We start from the raw sequence: 16,705 nt of genomic DNA on the forward strand, positions 1-16,705 counted from the left end.
AGCCCACATATTCTGCATGAAACAGTAATACAAATCTATTTTAATACAATATGTATGTAGATTTAATATTAATTGCATTTACACATTTAAATCTTCCTACTACATTAACAATACTATAGATACAGTATTTGGTAAAAATAACTAGCATGGTTAAGTCTTCAGAGTTTGGTATTGTTTTCTAGCAAGTGTAAAACAGAATAGAAAACAGTTTCCTTGTGAAGAATAGTGTATTTTAACAGAAGCAGCCAAGGCCTGCTGCAAATTACAGGTCACATATGCTGACATTTACACAAAACCTTGAAGTAATAAAAGGTACTGTCATTCACTATATTTACATGAAACTGCCCAATAGTTCAGTTACCAATTGCACTAAAGTGATTATTTAAAAAAAAAAAAAACAAAAAAAAAACAAACAACACAACACAGCATCCTTGTCTTGTCCTTCAGAAATCAGAAATAATTTTGTCTGTAAGAAGTGACCTTGTTTAAACTGTATGTGCTAGAAAATATACAACTCTACAATAGGAAGAGGTTAGAAAAGTTGAATACTGTGGAAAAAAAATTTATTAGTCTATACAAGTCTTCTGAACCAAACCATTGGCTTTGATACAGTAAATTCAAGTGAATACTCATTGCAATAGTGTTTTTCCATACAGAGATCAAGAAGCTCTATAGCTTCCCATTTAATGTCTGTGACAGGAAGTTTTATTTCTGAACAAGTAGCCGCACAAAGCAGACATGTGATAGAGATCTTCACAGCCACAGTGAGCTACAGTTTGAGATAAAGTTATATTACAAACATTTAGTAAACTTAGGCATCTGTACCGAAGTACGGCAAACTGATTCACAATGAAAGAACAAAGATGTCATTCAGACCCCTTGCCAATAATGAAGACTTTCTACAGCAAGTCTAGAGTAGACTGCATCATAAAAACCTAGTGTGCAGGAGTACCACAAATTTAGTGTATAAATATCACAGGATTAAAACTCCAGTTCAGCCATCAACTGAAGTAATGATTAAAAAGAAAAAAGGGTGTCCCCCAGCTTTGCAAAGGAAGCTTTCAAAGCATCTCTTCAAGAACGTGCTGATACCAACTATGGCCTGTGACAATTTGTATTTTAGACAGCTCTGCTGAAAGACAAAAATTTAGCAGACCTGTCCAAGAACAGTATAATGTTGCTCTTTTTAATACCATAAAAACGTTTACTAGAAGAGATGAAATGTAACATTTATAGCTCACACTGCTTCAAGATCTGTGCACACTATATAGTTCTATAACTTCAAGAGTACTTAAAAATAAGAGCAGACAATGCAGTAATGTGTTTCTGTTAGATGGATTTGTTTAGAGTAGTTATATGATGAATGCATACAGTCGTAAAATTTTTAGTGCATTTGTTTTTGCACATTACTTATGCTACTTATAAAAACCTGAAGATTGCAAATTGGGCATGCTTACCATAACATTTTAAAACTAGGAAAGCTGCAGAACATTTTTCCTACAAGTGTTCACTGCCATGATACAAAACAAATATGTGCAAACTGCAAGGTCCCTAAAAATAGCATTTAATGAATTTATGTACAGAAAGATGTCACTATCTGTTTAAATATGCAAAGAATAAGCTTCCCAAAGTTTATAACATAGAACAATATCCACCACATGCTCCTCCTCCTCCTCCATATCCTTCTTCCTTGTTTGATAACTTTACACCTCTGTTTTGGCTCTCACTCTCCCACAGTCCAGGAGTCTGAATGATTTTTTCAACAAGTTCTTCAAAGGCACACTGTACACCATCGCATGTTTTTGCACTTGCCTCTGGAGAAGGGACGCAAGAAGTCACGTGTTAGCATAGCTTCCAGTAACTTGTTTAGTATTTTTCTTTCAGTTAAGTCTCAACCTACAACCTAGACTTACAACTTCTACAATATATTCTGTAACAACGCAGCAGTGCCAAAATTAGCAGGTATGCAGATTTCTGTCGCCACATATGGCGACACCTCAAAAGACTCTTAATAGAACAGCTTCCAAATTGAAATTCACTAGAATATATGGAGACAGCTATAGCTTAGCTTTGTTTTTCTGTGGATAGCACTTCAGTAAGAAGAAAGGAGGGCTCTACTAACTTAAGATGTCTGATAAACCTGGTTGCTCTTCTGTTTTTCAATCCTGTACATTAGACAGAACTGCAGTACCACCGTACCATAACCAGCAAGGATCCATTCTGTAGGGTTCTGGGTCAGCCTCCATGATACAACTCATCCGATAAAAAGAATAATGGATCTAATTTCTTCTGCAGTTAGCAGAATTCTAGGTAATTTCACTCAGGAGCCTTACTTTGGCTAAACCCAAGAAATACGCTCACAGAGTGTATTATGACAGCAACAGACACCATCTGAAAATGTTCAGTCCCACTAGGGCTTGCCCTGTTCTTCTACACAGCCATGCATATACTTAGCCATATGTAGCATGCAGATATATATATATTTAGTTATAGTTTAATTTTCATGTTTCTTTTCATCTTCCACGCACTTAACAGTTTGTGCCTCAACTTTTAGCTTCAATTTCCACATCTGACACTGTAGCCAAAAAGAAACACAGCAAGGTACTAGACAAAGGTATGTCATTAGTCAGAGATGAGGAACATAAGTAAGGGACATGTCAATGAACTGCTTTGCTACTGGAGTCAGCCTGTAAAGTAATCCCTGCTGATCCTTAAATGAAACATGTAATAAACTTATGCATAAAGAATAACGTCACCACCCACTTTAATTTATCATTACAAGGCTCTGCCTACAAGACCCATCTCATTTTGCAGCAAGATGAGACCAACGTATTTGCTCCAGCCATGATTATGTCATTATTCAGTCCCACCAACCACTTAAAAGTTAATTATATTCCTACCTATTTTTACATACTGGTTCCAATACAGATTTCTGTCAAGTACCAGCTCTTTTGCTATACTGAAAGTTGGCCACTGGTACCAGTTTTCCCTCTTTCATTTTGCTTCTGTTATTAATTTAGCAAGTCAGCTGGGAAAAAAAATCAGACAAAACCCCAAACCTAAAACAGGTTTGGTCAGACTACAGTAGAGCCTGTATTCCACCCTTAATCCTTATGAATTTCAGTATACTTGTCCACAGTTAGAAATAGGTACCTAGACATATTTAGGGACCTATTATCTTTGTACCTACTGCAGCTGAGAAATATCATTAATTGGATTGTATGTATAAAGACCATCAGTCCTACAGAAGTGGTACTTTTCATTGGGTAAAAAAATCAAGTAAGATCCCTGAAAGTATCTGTAACATACCGATGAACAACATGGAATGTTTTCTTGCAAATTTGAGACCTTCATTTCTGTCAACTTCACGGTTTTCCTATAATAAGATATAGCATTAATACACATTAACAACAAAACACACCAACAGATTACTTACTGCAGTTGAATTCTGTTTACCTTATCAATCTTGTTTCCAACTAGCATTTTCACTATGTCATTCCTTGTGCAGTACGTTTCCAGTTCATTTAACCAGTTATCCAGCTTGACAAAAGTATCTCTTCTCGTTACATCATAAACTGAAAGATATTAGCAATATTATTTACACAATACTTTTCCAAGAAATACAGCTTGTTACAAAAGGAGCAAAAATTACCTTTTTTTGAATTAGAAAACTGAAGGAGTCCTAAGGATTCCAATTTACTTACTACAGCAAGACAGTAATTGGAAAAAAGAGTTGAACATCCACCAACTCAAATCACTGATGATACTAATGCAGAGCAACTCTAGGATTCAGTCATCTGCTGTTCTCAGACTAATTTATCTTCAGACATCCTAGCTTACAAGCTAGAGACTATCATTCTCCAAAGAACTCTGCACTTGCAGACCCCTGATGAAGGACACTTAACATGACTACACAAAACTTATGCGAAGAGGATGGCATGACCTTCTGCACTGAGTTAATTAGTTATAATTAAGACTTAACACTGCTGCTGTGCTACTGATTTAGCTAGAAAAAGTAAACTGATCACCAAATCCTCACAAACACTAGTGAACTACTGAAATTTCAGCATTTCAGTGTTTCAAATTTGTGTGGGGTATAAGTAATAAGCCATGCTAGGAGCAGAAGGGGCAGACAAAAAGCAGACTTTGCTAAACCTAAAATCCACTACCCAGGAAGTAATAGCTACCATTTCAAGCTATGAAAGTATTTTTTCCTTCATTCTCACACCCTGTGTGCAGACAGGCATAAACAGTTTGTTTCACTCACATCTATAGCTTGGCTTTCATGAACCACCTTATTTTTAGGAAGTCATTCAACAAACAAATAGTCAGGAGATGATTATTAAATAAAATGAGAGCGCAAATCTCAACAGCAGAACTTTCTAGCTCCCAAACAGTCTTTATTTTCACAGCTTTCAACAGTAAGTGGCAGGTTCAGTGCCAGCACCTAAGTGACTTGACATGTCTTGACAGCATCTTCCTATACCAAGAAGATAATGCAACTTAGACTTGGGAAACAGTACTTACAAAACCACACATACCAGGAAGTTTCATGACACAGGTTATTTCAACCTAAGCAATTTAACTGCACAGTATCTTACCAAGAATCTCTTAAGTCAGACATGACTTAAAAAAAAAATAGACTTACTTCCCTGCCCTTACTTTAGTTAGCTCCTCACTTATAGCAGTGGAGAAGCAGAACTTCAGAGCTCAGTGCTTAGTTAACAGGTTTCCATATACAAAAGAAAAGCAAAAGAGAGACTTCACTGTGAAGTTGCAATTATAGGTTTTGCCCTGGGTTTCTCTCACACAGACTGATGCTTTTTATGCTCCCAGCTAGTCTTTTCTACACAGATTCTGACTGTGTAACACCCCATCAGTAATAAGACACAAACAGCAAAATATCCCAGCCAGACTCCACAGTGTTTATATTAATTTCATTAGGAAAAAGGAACGGGGAGAAGGAAGAGAAAAAGTTACATACATACTGACACAGAAAGAATACACTGAGAAGAAAAAAAATTTGGTTTTGACTCAGCTTAGCAAGCACAGGCAAAAACCAAAAGTAATAAATAAAAGGCAAATTCCTGGCAGCACAGGGACAGCTCCAAGCTATCTCTTCAAATAGTAGTAGATTTTAATCTCATGCAAAAATCAGTGGTTCTCAGGCTGGTGAGACTAACTACCTGAGAAAGAGGTCAGACATCAAATTCAAGATCCTTTAATATATGAGTTGTTCAACACAGTTACAATGATTTTTAATATCAATAAGATATTGTAGAAAGGTTATGAGAGTTTGTGTGTCAATGCATGACAAAACCACAAACTTATTACAAATAGCATGCAAAGCTATACTTACCTAGGATAACACCTTGTGCACCTCTATAGTAACTGGGGGTTAATGTTCTGAAACGCTCCTGACCTGCAGTATCCTAAAAAGCCATTCAGAAAGTTCCATTAGTGAGAATTTGAGCAGAATCTAGTTTAGCTCTCAGGTATTCTGCTTCTAATGAACATACAAAACAAGATTCAAAGTATATTCAACTACCAGACTGATTGGGTTTATACCCTCCCCTGCTCTTTTATTGCACATTAATTTTTGAGATTGTGTGTAGTCTGTTCTGGGAAACACCTTTAAACTATCAGGTGTAGTAAATAACTGGACTATATAGCAGTAAGATAGCCATTTCTGTGGAAGTATTTGTTCTGCAGCTAGTATGGCAGCAACCAGCAAGAAAGAAGAATAGCTGCAGCAGTAAGGTTTTGTAGCAAGCATCAAAACCCATGGCAACAAAACTAGTTCCCTCATGTCAGTCACCTTGGTCCAATCAAATTTGACTCACTGCCAGGATAAATGCATTTAACATGCTATGACAGAGCAGAAAGAGAAATAAGGCAGAGGTTCTTCTGTTTTTAGGTTGAATTTACATCCTCAAATTTAAAGCGTCAACAGCTCTGAGAAAAACAAATAATAGAATGCTGTTTTCTTCTCAGATTAAGTTACGGTGCACATTCATTGCACACTTTATGCATAGAACATATAAATAACTTCATCCAGGTTACCCCAGGTTAGAAGTGGCACATGAAACAGTGGATTCAAAATGGTTTCCTGCAAAAGGACCTGAATAACTGAACTAGACTTCCAACATTCTAGAAGTCACTCAGCCAATCCCACACATGTCAAACTGGTTTGTGTCATGATACACATTCACAAGCTTCTCTTTTCCAGTTTACCTCAGAATTATTTCTTCATATTCAGCAATATGAAAGATGATAAGTCCTAAATTAGTTCTATGTAATATTTTTTGTCCCATGATCACTTATCATTCTGCTATGAGTCTGGCTTTTCTCCTGTATGTCTATTTGTCAAGTTGATGCGTTTATTTTCCTTGTCAAACCCATTTATTCTAGTGATGATTACTATTGTCACACTAAGACATAAGTCCTGTTTGTTAACTGAGATATGAAACACCCTCAAAGCAACAGAAGTATTGCAATACATCCTTCACATTCCATTACTACTTCCCAAGATGTGAAGGTCAGGTATCTTATGTAAGAAGCAAGGTTCTATTCTTGCTTGCTACAAGTCGTCACAACTGGGTCTGAATATTCAAAAGGTGCTTCAAGTCACACAAGTGTGAAAGCTGGTTTGCAGAATGGAGAATGTTTAAAAAGAAGCTTGGAAGTGTTTTTTCTTTCTTCACTTGCCATGAATTTAGAAGTTCTATTTTTAACTAGAGTAGATGTTGAACACTAAGGCTAAGATTACAAACACTGCCTCTCTCTCAGCTGCATCTACTACAAATAACACTGACCTCAAGCCTATAAAAGTCTTTGGATGAGGGCTATGAAGTTTTTAGGCTAAAAATTGTTTTGAGAGGTAGCATTTGAGCATAAATTGAGCACACAACAGTAATTCTTAACCAATTAATACACGTACTACATTTTGCCTAAAACACTTAGGTTAAGAAGTGCACCCCTTAAAAACCAGTCAAGTACAGACAAGAATGATGTATACAGGGAAGTCTCAGACTAGTGAGGGCTAGCTTTTTAGAAGTTAAACAATTAATTACTCATTAAAACAAACTAGGAATTGTCCCATTCACTGTTTTAAAGTCTGACTGATTTAGTATCATTTTATTCCTCCTTTTCTCTGCCCCTATTCCAACCAGACCCGGAATCAGTGCTGTGGATGAAACTCAGGAAACAGAATTGCCCTATTAGCCAGTTGTCCCACAGTTCATTCCACCTTCTGAATGGTTCGGTATTAACCTCCCACTCCTCCAAATCACCTTCATACTAAATAGAAACTGATTCTATATAAACTCTACATTATACAAGCCATCACTATTCCTAAAGCAAAGCAATACATTAAGAACTTAGGAGAGACTTACCCATATTGCCAGTTTGGCTTTGTTTCCATCAACTGAAATAGTTTTCACCTTGAAGTCCACACCTAGAGAAGGAAAAATATTTTAGTTCTTCAAACATATTACAGCTATTTTTGATAGAGAAATTAAAGAGAGAAGAGAAAACAAAAATCAAGATCAGAAAAAAAGCTGTGTTTTGACAGGAGCTGGAAGAGTAAGTTTCATTAGCTATTTACGAGCCTTGCTCAAAACTAAAAGGTTTGGTTGCTGACAGGCTTTTGCAAAAGCCTAAGGGCCTTTTAAGCCATTGACTCAAAATATTTTATGGAACTAAGGCAAATACTACGTTTGCTGTATTAAAGTATATATTCCAGGACAAATATTTTGAGTTTGTAATTTAAATGGATTAACTTACGATTCATTACTCATACACATGTTCTCCTTGAGTAAGCCCATGGTCTGGAAGAACAACATACTTTCAAAATAAAGAAGGAAGCTGCATTCAGCTAGCTATTTGTCCTGTTTCCCTATCTCAATCTGACCAAGTCGCATCAAGGTCATCATGCAGAAGTAAACCAATACAGATAGAGACTCATCTACTACATGATTGCTATCCTGTGAGAAACAATGTTAGATGACACTAATTCTTCTAATAAACATTCCAAATAAGCTTTGGATCATTTGAACATGCAGGGTATCTCTTACAGGGATTCCAGCATCATTAGAGACTCATCAATACCACACTCAGTGGCCAAGAAAAAAACAAAACAAACAAAACAGGCAACACGGTAACAGTTCTGCTGTTGGTAAGACATCTACCTTAACATCTGACAATGCCTCCCCACTTGCTAATGACTGTACAAATTTAAAAGGATATAACAACATACAGCAGTTTGAGAGGCTGAGTACAGTTATGATCCATCTTGCTGTAATGTAATCCTTAGGTTATCAACAGCAAGTAACTGGAAGTATGTGGCAGTTAGTCTGGAGTGACTCTCACTCCCCACCAGGCAGCAGCCCTGAAATGAAGTAGTAGCATGGAAAGTTGGTATCTTTATATGAACAACTTTCAGGTGTAACAGCAAACTTTTTGCACTTCATCTTGAAATGGCAGTCATAGTACTTGCTACAAGAAGAATGTAACTATTCTAACACAAAATATTTAAGTAGGGCCTCATGATAAGTGTGCTGCATTTATATTCCCAAGGCCATGCAGATTACAAACAAGTGCAAACAGCTGTCAAAATATATTCAGCTTGAAGCCACTGAGGGTATAAAGGATGCTTAAGAAACTGTACATTACAAGCAGACTTACGACTTCACTGCAACTGACATTTAAAATAGTTTTATTTAAAAGTATACAATTTTTATTCCGCTGTTTCACAGCTTCAGCTCACTAGTGTTCCCTGAAGTGTCAAGTGATTTTCAGATTACATTCTGCACTAGAAGAAGCCCATACTCTATTTCAAGTAAAATTTTGCCAAACTACATTAACTTCTGCAGTACCTGAACAGAATTCTGTTTTTTCAGGGACTAAGACTCTTATTCCCTAACTTAGCAGTAATATAATGTTCCACGCCACGCATAAGGATGGTACATTATTCTGGAGTTATGTTCCCAGAAAAGAACAGTCACTATTGACTTTGTTTTAAGCACCAGTTCTTAGAACTTTACCTAGTTCCACATAGAAGACTGCTACATTAGCAAGTTGACTCACATTGATCCTAAAGAACATCCTGTCCTGACAATTTTTCAGCACTCAACAGTAATTTTTAGACTAATACAATCTCTTCTTCCACTGTAATTGCATATATCTTTCCCTAAACTGTAAAAATCACCATTGCTCAGCCAGGATATCCAACAGCTCATAGCACATTCTTTTATCCGTTAGTCTGACATCAAAACACGTAACTGTAGATATTACAGGTCTATTGGGTACTTAATGTAACAAATGAAAAGTATGTCATAGTAATTTCAAGAAGGAAAATTTTTTCCTTAGGATAATCCTATCTGGTGTATTTTGAAGCCACAGTGTCCTTCTCCCATTCAGTAAACAGATTCAGCATCTTGTGCCTACACAGTTCTACAATTTTCATTTAATGGAAAGTGCATATACACCTTTATGTTAGCCTTGCTGCTGGCTTAAAATTAAAAGATAATGCTTTAAATTCTGCATGAGCAATGCAAGTAAATTAAGAAACTAAGACAATGAATAAGCACCATGTTGTTTTAGACTGATTATGGAAAAGCAAAAGTACAAAAATGAACACCAAAATATATCCTTTAAAATGATCAAGACATGGCAAATATAATTCTAGTAAATCAACGAGCTCAACACATACAAAAGCCTGTTACCAAAAAGAAATCTTTTAAATAACTAGGTTTTTGATTATCAATCTGCCATAAAAGAGGACAAGTAGAAAAAAATGCAGGGTTCAAGGAAAATCTTGTCAAATTGAAGAAATAGGGTTCTTACACTCCCTAAATTCTTCAATGAAATACAGACATGTTTGTGTGACAGGTGGCAGTTCCGAGCTTGCAAGAGCAATGTTTCTACCCTTGACAACAGAAAGCTGACAGTGCTTTCCACCATGCCTTGGAAAGCATCCAGAAGCAAGACAGCACTACCAGACTGTACTTGTGTGTGTTGACACCTACCTCCTCAGGCAAACAAACCCAGCACTACACGCTAATATACTACCGACTTAGTCAGCAAGGAGTAACTTTGTCACCTTCATGCTGCTCTCCCCTTTAGGCCAGTATGCCATGCCGTATTTACAGGAAGTGCAAAATCGGCTACAGTATTATTTGTGTTGTAGGTAACTGACAAATTGAACAGCTTAGAGTTGGAGGACTCCAAGCGAAAGAAAGGCTAAAGTTAAGAGATAACAGATCTGTGCAATACATTACTTCATTTACGAAATAAGGATTGCACCGAACGCTTCTCTAGAATCTCTTATACAAAGAACAAGCAAGTAAAGACAAGCATGAACAGTAAGAGCAATACAGAAAAGAGTCTGCTAAGATCCACGTGATGAAGCCTGGTGAGCAAGTTAGCCTCAAGAGAATGCAAGGAAGACAGGCAATCTGCTAGGTTAAATAAAAGATGGTTAATCCAACTGAAGCTACTGAAGTCAAACTATTTGCCCAAGGCAACTTTTTCTTCTGAGAATACCATAGGATTTTTTACAGAATTCTGAAGAAAACACACCCCCACAAAACAATAGTTTAGGATTTCATTTAAATTGTACCCAGTAGGTTTGTTCAAGCTACAAAGATAAGGTACATCTCAACAGGACACTGCAAGGGACAAACTGGCTGCAGCCAAAGCTTCTCCCAGTGTCGTGGTTTTGTGTACAGTTGTTGTTTGTTTTGTGGTTTTGGTTTCTTTTAAACATATAGTATGTAATCTCTTCACTTTCTAATCCAACTAAAAAGATATAGTCACTTCAGTTCAACAGTCAGTACACAGATAACATTGAAAGATGACATTATCTGTAGTCAATCCATTCATTCTGGAAAAGCAACATACCTTTCAGCCTCCACAGCAAAGCCTTAAAATTATTTTAAAACTTCTTCTGTCCCCAAACTCAAAATTAAATAGTGTTTAATTAAAAATAAAACCTAACAGCTAGGGCCTAACAGCTGACCTAGGCCAGCATTTGCTCAGTCTCTAGAAACTGTTTTTTCTTGTCAAACGATCATGTTCATTCCAGATTAGTATATTTGTTTCAGAACCCAAACTCTATTTGAAGTAATGCTCACATTTGAGTACTTTTCCTCCTTTTCCACATCAGAAACAGAGTAGGGTGGGACCTGCCAGTAGATCTTATTACTAACAGGGTAGAATCTGCCTTGTTATTTAACAGCCAATAATTAGCTACCACACAATAATTAGCTACCACACATGCTGTTGTGCATTTTGGCAAATCCCAAAGAGGAAGAATTACTTCAAGAAATCATTCCTTATTTCCTCAAATAGTGCACCGATGTCAGTTTTTGACAGTGATGGAGTATTATGTATTAACAACAGAATAAAAACAAACCCAACACAAATAATAAGAAAAAAAACATTAAAGATACCCACACTGAGATCAAATTAGTCTATTGGTACCCAAAACATCATGAAAGCTGAAGCAGCTATTCTGCACTGGCTTTCTGGACCACATACCAATTAAGTAACACAATTTGTATATACAGTGCCCTAACTATTTAGAATAGAATACAAGACTGCCATCTTCACCCCCTGGTCTGTTCCATTCCCACTTCCTTCCACTCCATCTTCCCTCATGAACTGAGATAGGGCTACTTGCACAAGTTCATTTTTTACAAGCAAAGAAATGAACAAAAAAAAAGGCCACGTTCCTCCCCACAGTTGCTCGGTGCATTATAAGAGACAGTACTCCTATATCTTATTAACACTAATGAAAAATAGATCAATTTCTTGACTTCTTAACCAATTAAACAGAGATGGCTTTGTTTACCAACAGCTGAACTCAAAGAAAAAAAATCTGATACAAGTCCTTAGCCAGAACTCTTCCTACAGAGAAAGTAAAAAATGCAACTGAAATGCATTGTGTTGAAAAGTCATCTCTCTTTTCCATTGCTTCAGTTATTAACTTGGCACAGACCTCCATCACATTCTTAGAAGTTTCATTTTGCTTCCTTTAACAACCATCTACATAGTATATCCTGCATTCTGGGTCACTCTCCAGCACAACTGAATTTACTGTTGGTAGGCATCACACCAACATAGCAATGACACATGACTGCTTTTTTTCCCAGCAGCTCTAGACTCTTGGCTCTCTCTTCCATTTTTCTCAAGAGTCTAGCTGCCAAGGAACTGATTACTAAGTAAGCAAGAAAAAGACACATTGTAATTTCCTCCCTATAGAGGAAAAGCAGAAGCCACACAGTCCAGTACAGTACACTCTAGTACTGTCAGGAGTCTTGCAAGAGCTAGCATCCCCTACTAAACGGAGCCCCTACTAAAGGGAGTCTTAAGGCTTCTTAAGATAGCTACCAAGTATCATATTACATAGAACACAAGTTCTGGACAACAATATTAATATTCAAACAACTTGATAGCTATCTTGCACAAATAAATCAGTAAGAGACATAACAGTAGCTCTTATATTTCTATTTTACGCCAAAACGCTGGCGAAAGGTGAACTGCAGGTTGTTCCATTAGAGCTTTTCACTGCCCATACCTATGACTTTCATCTTCATGGTGAAGGGTGACATTTATATCGGTTTTTCTAACCAAGGACATAAATTTTTCTGAAGAGGACAACTACAGGCCAGTACAGTCAATGCTCTACACCAATGAGCACTGCATGCTAAAATTGAGTCCACATTGTTCTTTCCTTACAGAAAAACAGACATGTCTGAACTTCACTACCAGTTAGGCAAGTCTGTACTGAAATTGGTAGAAATTTTTCTAAGGTAGCATCAGCACATACTTACCAATCGTTGCTGCAAGTTCTGGGTCGAATGTATCATCTGTGAACCGCAGCAGAAGGCTGATAGGGAGTGAAGAAAAATAAGTTACTATTATTGCAGCATATCTGTAACTTGCCAGAAGCCTATAAATTACAAGTCTGAAAGTAACAGCAAGATCACATAGCTAAATAAAAACACATCTCATTTCTCCATAATTTCTCTCCTACAAAAGCCAAAGAATGGATCATGAAAATAATACAGTAGACATGCTCTGCTAGAAGAGCCCAGGCCTCCTCTCTGCATCTATTACCAAGTGTGTCTCTTTGAAAACAAATTACCACACAAAGCTGTCAAATCAATTGACTGAACAGTCACATGGTCTGCTTCTCAAAGTGTTTTATTTCTATCTTATTCTATTTTTGTTCTCCCAGAATTCAGTACAAAAATAAGATTTTTTTGGTTTCATATTGCCTCACACACTATTTTTGTAAGACTAAGAAGAAAATTCCCAAGTCAGCTTTCCACCCCAGAATTAACTCCTTGAACTGGGCACACAGCAGAATAGTAAGGACTACACACACCAGAAATAAATATGCAGAAGTTTAAGAGCAGAATTAGCTCACCACTGTTTCACAATTTTGTTCCTTTTTATATATAAAGACTTTCACAGACACATTTCCCCTAACCTGATGGGTATGTTTGCTACCAAAAGAACAGCTACCACTAAGATGTACTAGCACATCACACTATATAGTAGGGTCCCTCAAAGAAGTGCCCATAATGCCACCGTACTTGTGCCAAACGTAAGTATTTTGGCAAGAGACAAAGATTCCCAGCATACAGTTTTTTAAATCACCATCTTATGCATCTGTGGCAAGTGTATATTACCATGTGGCAGACAGCTGTTTGCTATGACTGACAGCTTCTATTCATTTCCAGGCTAGAGAAACAAAACAGAGGTCTATTTTTTGTCTCCCACCCATCCTCCTCCCCTCCCCCCCACCCCCGGCTTTTTTCTCCTCTTTTCTCTTGCATGTGAATTTAGCAGCCAAGCCCTTTTTAGCATTTGGACACAGCCCTACATTGACAGAAAAGTGACTAGAGAAATTCCTTTGCTTCAATAAGGCTAGGTGACAACGCTGAAGTTAACCACGGACTAAACTTTTTTTTGTTACTCCAGAAGCCCAAAACCAAATGGTAGCTTTATTTACCAAAAAATAATTTTTAAAAATTGATAGCACATAGGTTTTTAGTGGTACCTTCAGACAGTTGTATCGGGACGCTATTTAAGAGCAGCTATTTTTAGTTACAACCAAAATTAGTTTCACTCAAAGCAGGCAAAATATGGAATCCTCATACTGCCACTAGAATAAAAACATCAGTTTACAAGTCTTAAATGTGAAGTCCAGACAACTTCTACTTTCCCCACCTTTTTTCATATGCAGATATTCTCTTCTACAAAGTACATCACAGTCACAGGGCCAGGTTTAAGACAGCATTTGGTTCAGAAGTCAGGACTCGCAACCGCTTACTACACCATCCTAATGCAAGTTTAACATCTGACCTTTCCTAGTCAAATAATAGCTAAGTGACACAAATTCAGGAATAGTTCAGTATTAAGTTCCTGTACCTGAACAACTATAGTGCTATCATTTCATAGCAATTTTATTTCCTCTACGTAAAGTCTCTATTAAGAACTTTTCTGATGTGAAGAAATAAGTAGCTATACAAAATACTGTGCATACTGTCTCAGGAAAAGTTCCTCTATATGACCACAGAAAAAAGAGATGACCTCAACTAAAAGAAATTTGCTCAGATCATGTCTGTCACCAGAGGCCTACTGTACTAGATTATCAATTCAGTAGCTAACTCAAAACAATGACTGACAGATTTTTACAAATAAAGGGGTTTTTTCTAATTAAAATCTTGTATGTTATTTCGGGTCATGGTGGAAGACTCAGATTACTGACATAAAAACATCAAATCTAACATGACTATTGTGGTATGTTCCCAGATGTCCTCCTGCATTTATATCCCATCTTCTTTATTAGGATCTATGGCACTAACAAAAAAATAAAGGAAAAAAATAGTAATCAAGACAGAAAAAGGTAGCTTAGACAAAATCCATGAAAGGGATGGGGATGGGGGAGGGGAAGAAATCAACCTCGAAGTACTTGCGAAAGAGCATAATTAGTCAGCAGAAGAATCAGTGGTAGAACTACTTCAGTGCCTATCTTATATGCCTTCCTCCCCCCAGTGCTGGGTCACTTGACTCTACAAGTACATACTATGAACTAGATTAACCCCAAAGTGCTGCGGCAATGTACAAGTGCGTCCATCTTCACACGACACAAGGCTGCACCGGACAGAGAGCAGCCCGGATCCCCCCGGCCCGGCCGGCAGAGCTCTGCTTCGCCTGCTTCCAAGCGGGCCTGGCAGATAGCAGCTCTCCCCTGCCCGCCGTGGGGCCGGCGGCTGGGGAAGGGCTGCGGCAGGGGCAGGCAGCCCCGAGCAGGGGCGTCCTCCCGCCTGCAAGAGGACCGGCCGGGAAGGGGCGAAGGAAGCCCCCCCCGCGGGGCCTCGCCCTCCCCAGGGCAGGCCGCGCCCAGGCCGGGCGGCCGCCGAGGCGGAGCTGGGCTTGTCCAGCGCGGCGCCGCGGGGGACTAGGCCGGACCCGACCGGCGCCCCGCGTCGTGGCAGGAGAGGCTGGGGGAGCCGACAGCCCCCTCACCTGGACTTGCCAACGCCGCTCTCGCCGATGATGAGGATCTTCAGGGTAGTCAGCACGTCCTCGTCCATCCCGTCAGCGCGCCCGGCCCGGCCCGGCCCGACCCGACCCCAACAGCCGCTCGCTGCGCAGGCTGCGCCGGCACCGCCTGCGCCTGCGCGCCCCGCCGCCCCTCTCCTCTCGCCGCCTGCCCCGCGCATGCGCCGCGAGCGCCGCAGGTGCGTCCGCCCCGGGAGAGGGGGGAGACAAACAGCCCCGCCCCTGCGGGTGGCGCATGCGCAGAGGGACGCGAGCCCGGCGGAGCCGCCCGCCGCCTGTTTACCCCGGCCGGGGCAGGGGCCGCCTCCCGGGCAGCGCGCGCGCGCTCGCGGCGGGAGGTGATGGGGGGCGTGGCCGACGCCGAGGGGGCGGGGCCTCGGAGTGGGCGCCTCCCGCCCGCTGTGCGCCGGCGGGGTTCGGGGGGCTGCTCGCGGGTTGCCAGGGTTTGCCGGCGTCGGGAATAGGGGTCGGTGGAGAAGAGAAACCGGATGAAATTGCGGAGGAGAAGGAGCAGGGTTGAGGCGCACCGCGGTAGCTAGCCAGCAGCCACCTCTCGAGGTGAAGAACAACTAGTCAGCAACCCCCACCAGAAGAATGGGCTCGTTTGATTACACCCCCCACTACGTCCAGCCATGTAGGCCACTTGATATGTGACACTACACACTTTCCTGCCAGCAGAATCCTCCATTAAAAGCCCTAAATGTTCTAGAACTGATTCCAGTGAGAAGGCCTCTTTATAACCAATTTAGCTAACCTGCTATTACGGCATGAAACCTACCTCAGACCGCGTGTAAGCAAGTGCAAGCCTTTTAAAATTAATCAAGCGCATGTCTGATGTGGGTCTGAAATTGTCCTTGGTCTGCACTAAAGTCCTTGGGCCACCTCAGCAGCCTCTGTTCACCTCCAGAGACAGACTCGGTAGCACAGGTAAAGGGCCTTAGGCTGTTCTGCAGTCACACTGAATAAAAGAGATGAAGCCATGTCAGCAGGTTGCACAAGGCAGGTGTACTTGTGAGAGTGTGGTGGTTTTTGTCAGAATGCTGGCTACAGAGGGCACAGTTCTAGCACAGTCCTGATTTTGCTTGGCAGTTGCCTTCAACCATTCTTTTGTGTGGTAAACATCTCT

At 39.7% G+C, this 16,705-nt stretch overlaps 1 protein-coding gene across 3 annotated transcripts; it reads right to left on the minus strand.

Annotated features, from left to right (window-relative positions):
- Positions 1-546: 546 nt before the first annotated feature.
- RAB18 (RAB18, member RAS oncogene family) lies at positions 547-15,753 on the minus strand. Of its 3 annotated transcripts, XM_074900071.1 has the most exons (7): positions 15,544-15,738; positions 12,837-12,892; positions 7,395-7,456; positions 5,360-5,432; positions 3,457-3,575; positions 3,310-3,376; positions 547-1,814 (listed from the first exon to the last, which is right to left on the minus strand). In XM_074900071.1, exons 1-7 carry the CDS (start codon positions 15,609-15,611, stop codon positions 1,633-1,635), a joined length of 627 nt encoding a protein of 208 aa, XP_074756172.1. In that variant the 5' UTR covers positions 15,612-15,738; the 3' UTR covers positions 547-1,632. The 3 variants fall into 3 exon arrangements, with proteins under 3 accessions (XP_074756172.1, XP_074756173.1, XP_074756174.1); XM_074900072.1 differs by lacking the exon at positions 3,310-3,376 and having other exon boundaries at positions 15,544-15,753; XM_074900073.1 differs by lacking the exons at positions 3,457-3,575; positions 5,360-5,432 and having other exon boundaries at positions 15,544-15,751.
- Between the last annotated feature and the right edge of the window lie 952 nt (positions 15,754-16,705).

This window comes from Athene noctua, chromosome 2 (assembly GCF_965140245.1).
Source record: "Athene noctua chromosome 2, bAthNoc1.hap1.1, whole genome shotgun sequence".
NCBI classification, from domain to species: Eukaryota; Metazoa; Chordata; class Aves; order Strigiformes; family Strigidae; genus Athene; species Athene noctua.

Coding starts and splice junctions, on each gene's coding strand:
- RAB18 (XM_074900071.1), bottom strand. CDS start 15,611: ATGGACGAGGACGTGCTGACTACCCTGAAGATCCTCATCATCGGCGAG. Junction 7,457..12,836: donor AGAACTTGCAGCAACGATTG/GTAAGTATGTGC, acceptor TTCCTTCTCTAG/GTGTGGACTTCAAGGTGAAA. Junction 3,576..5,359: donor TGCACAAGGTGTTATCCTAG/GTAAGTATAGCT, acceptor AATATCTTTCAG/TTTATGATGTAACGAGAAGA.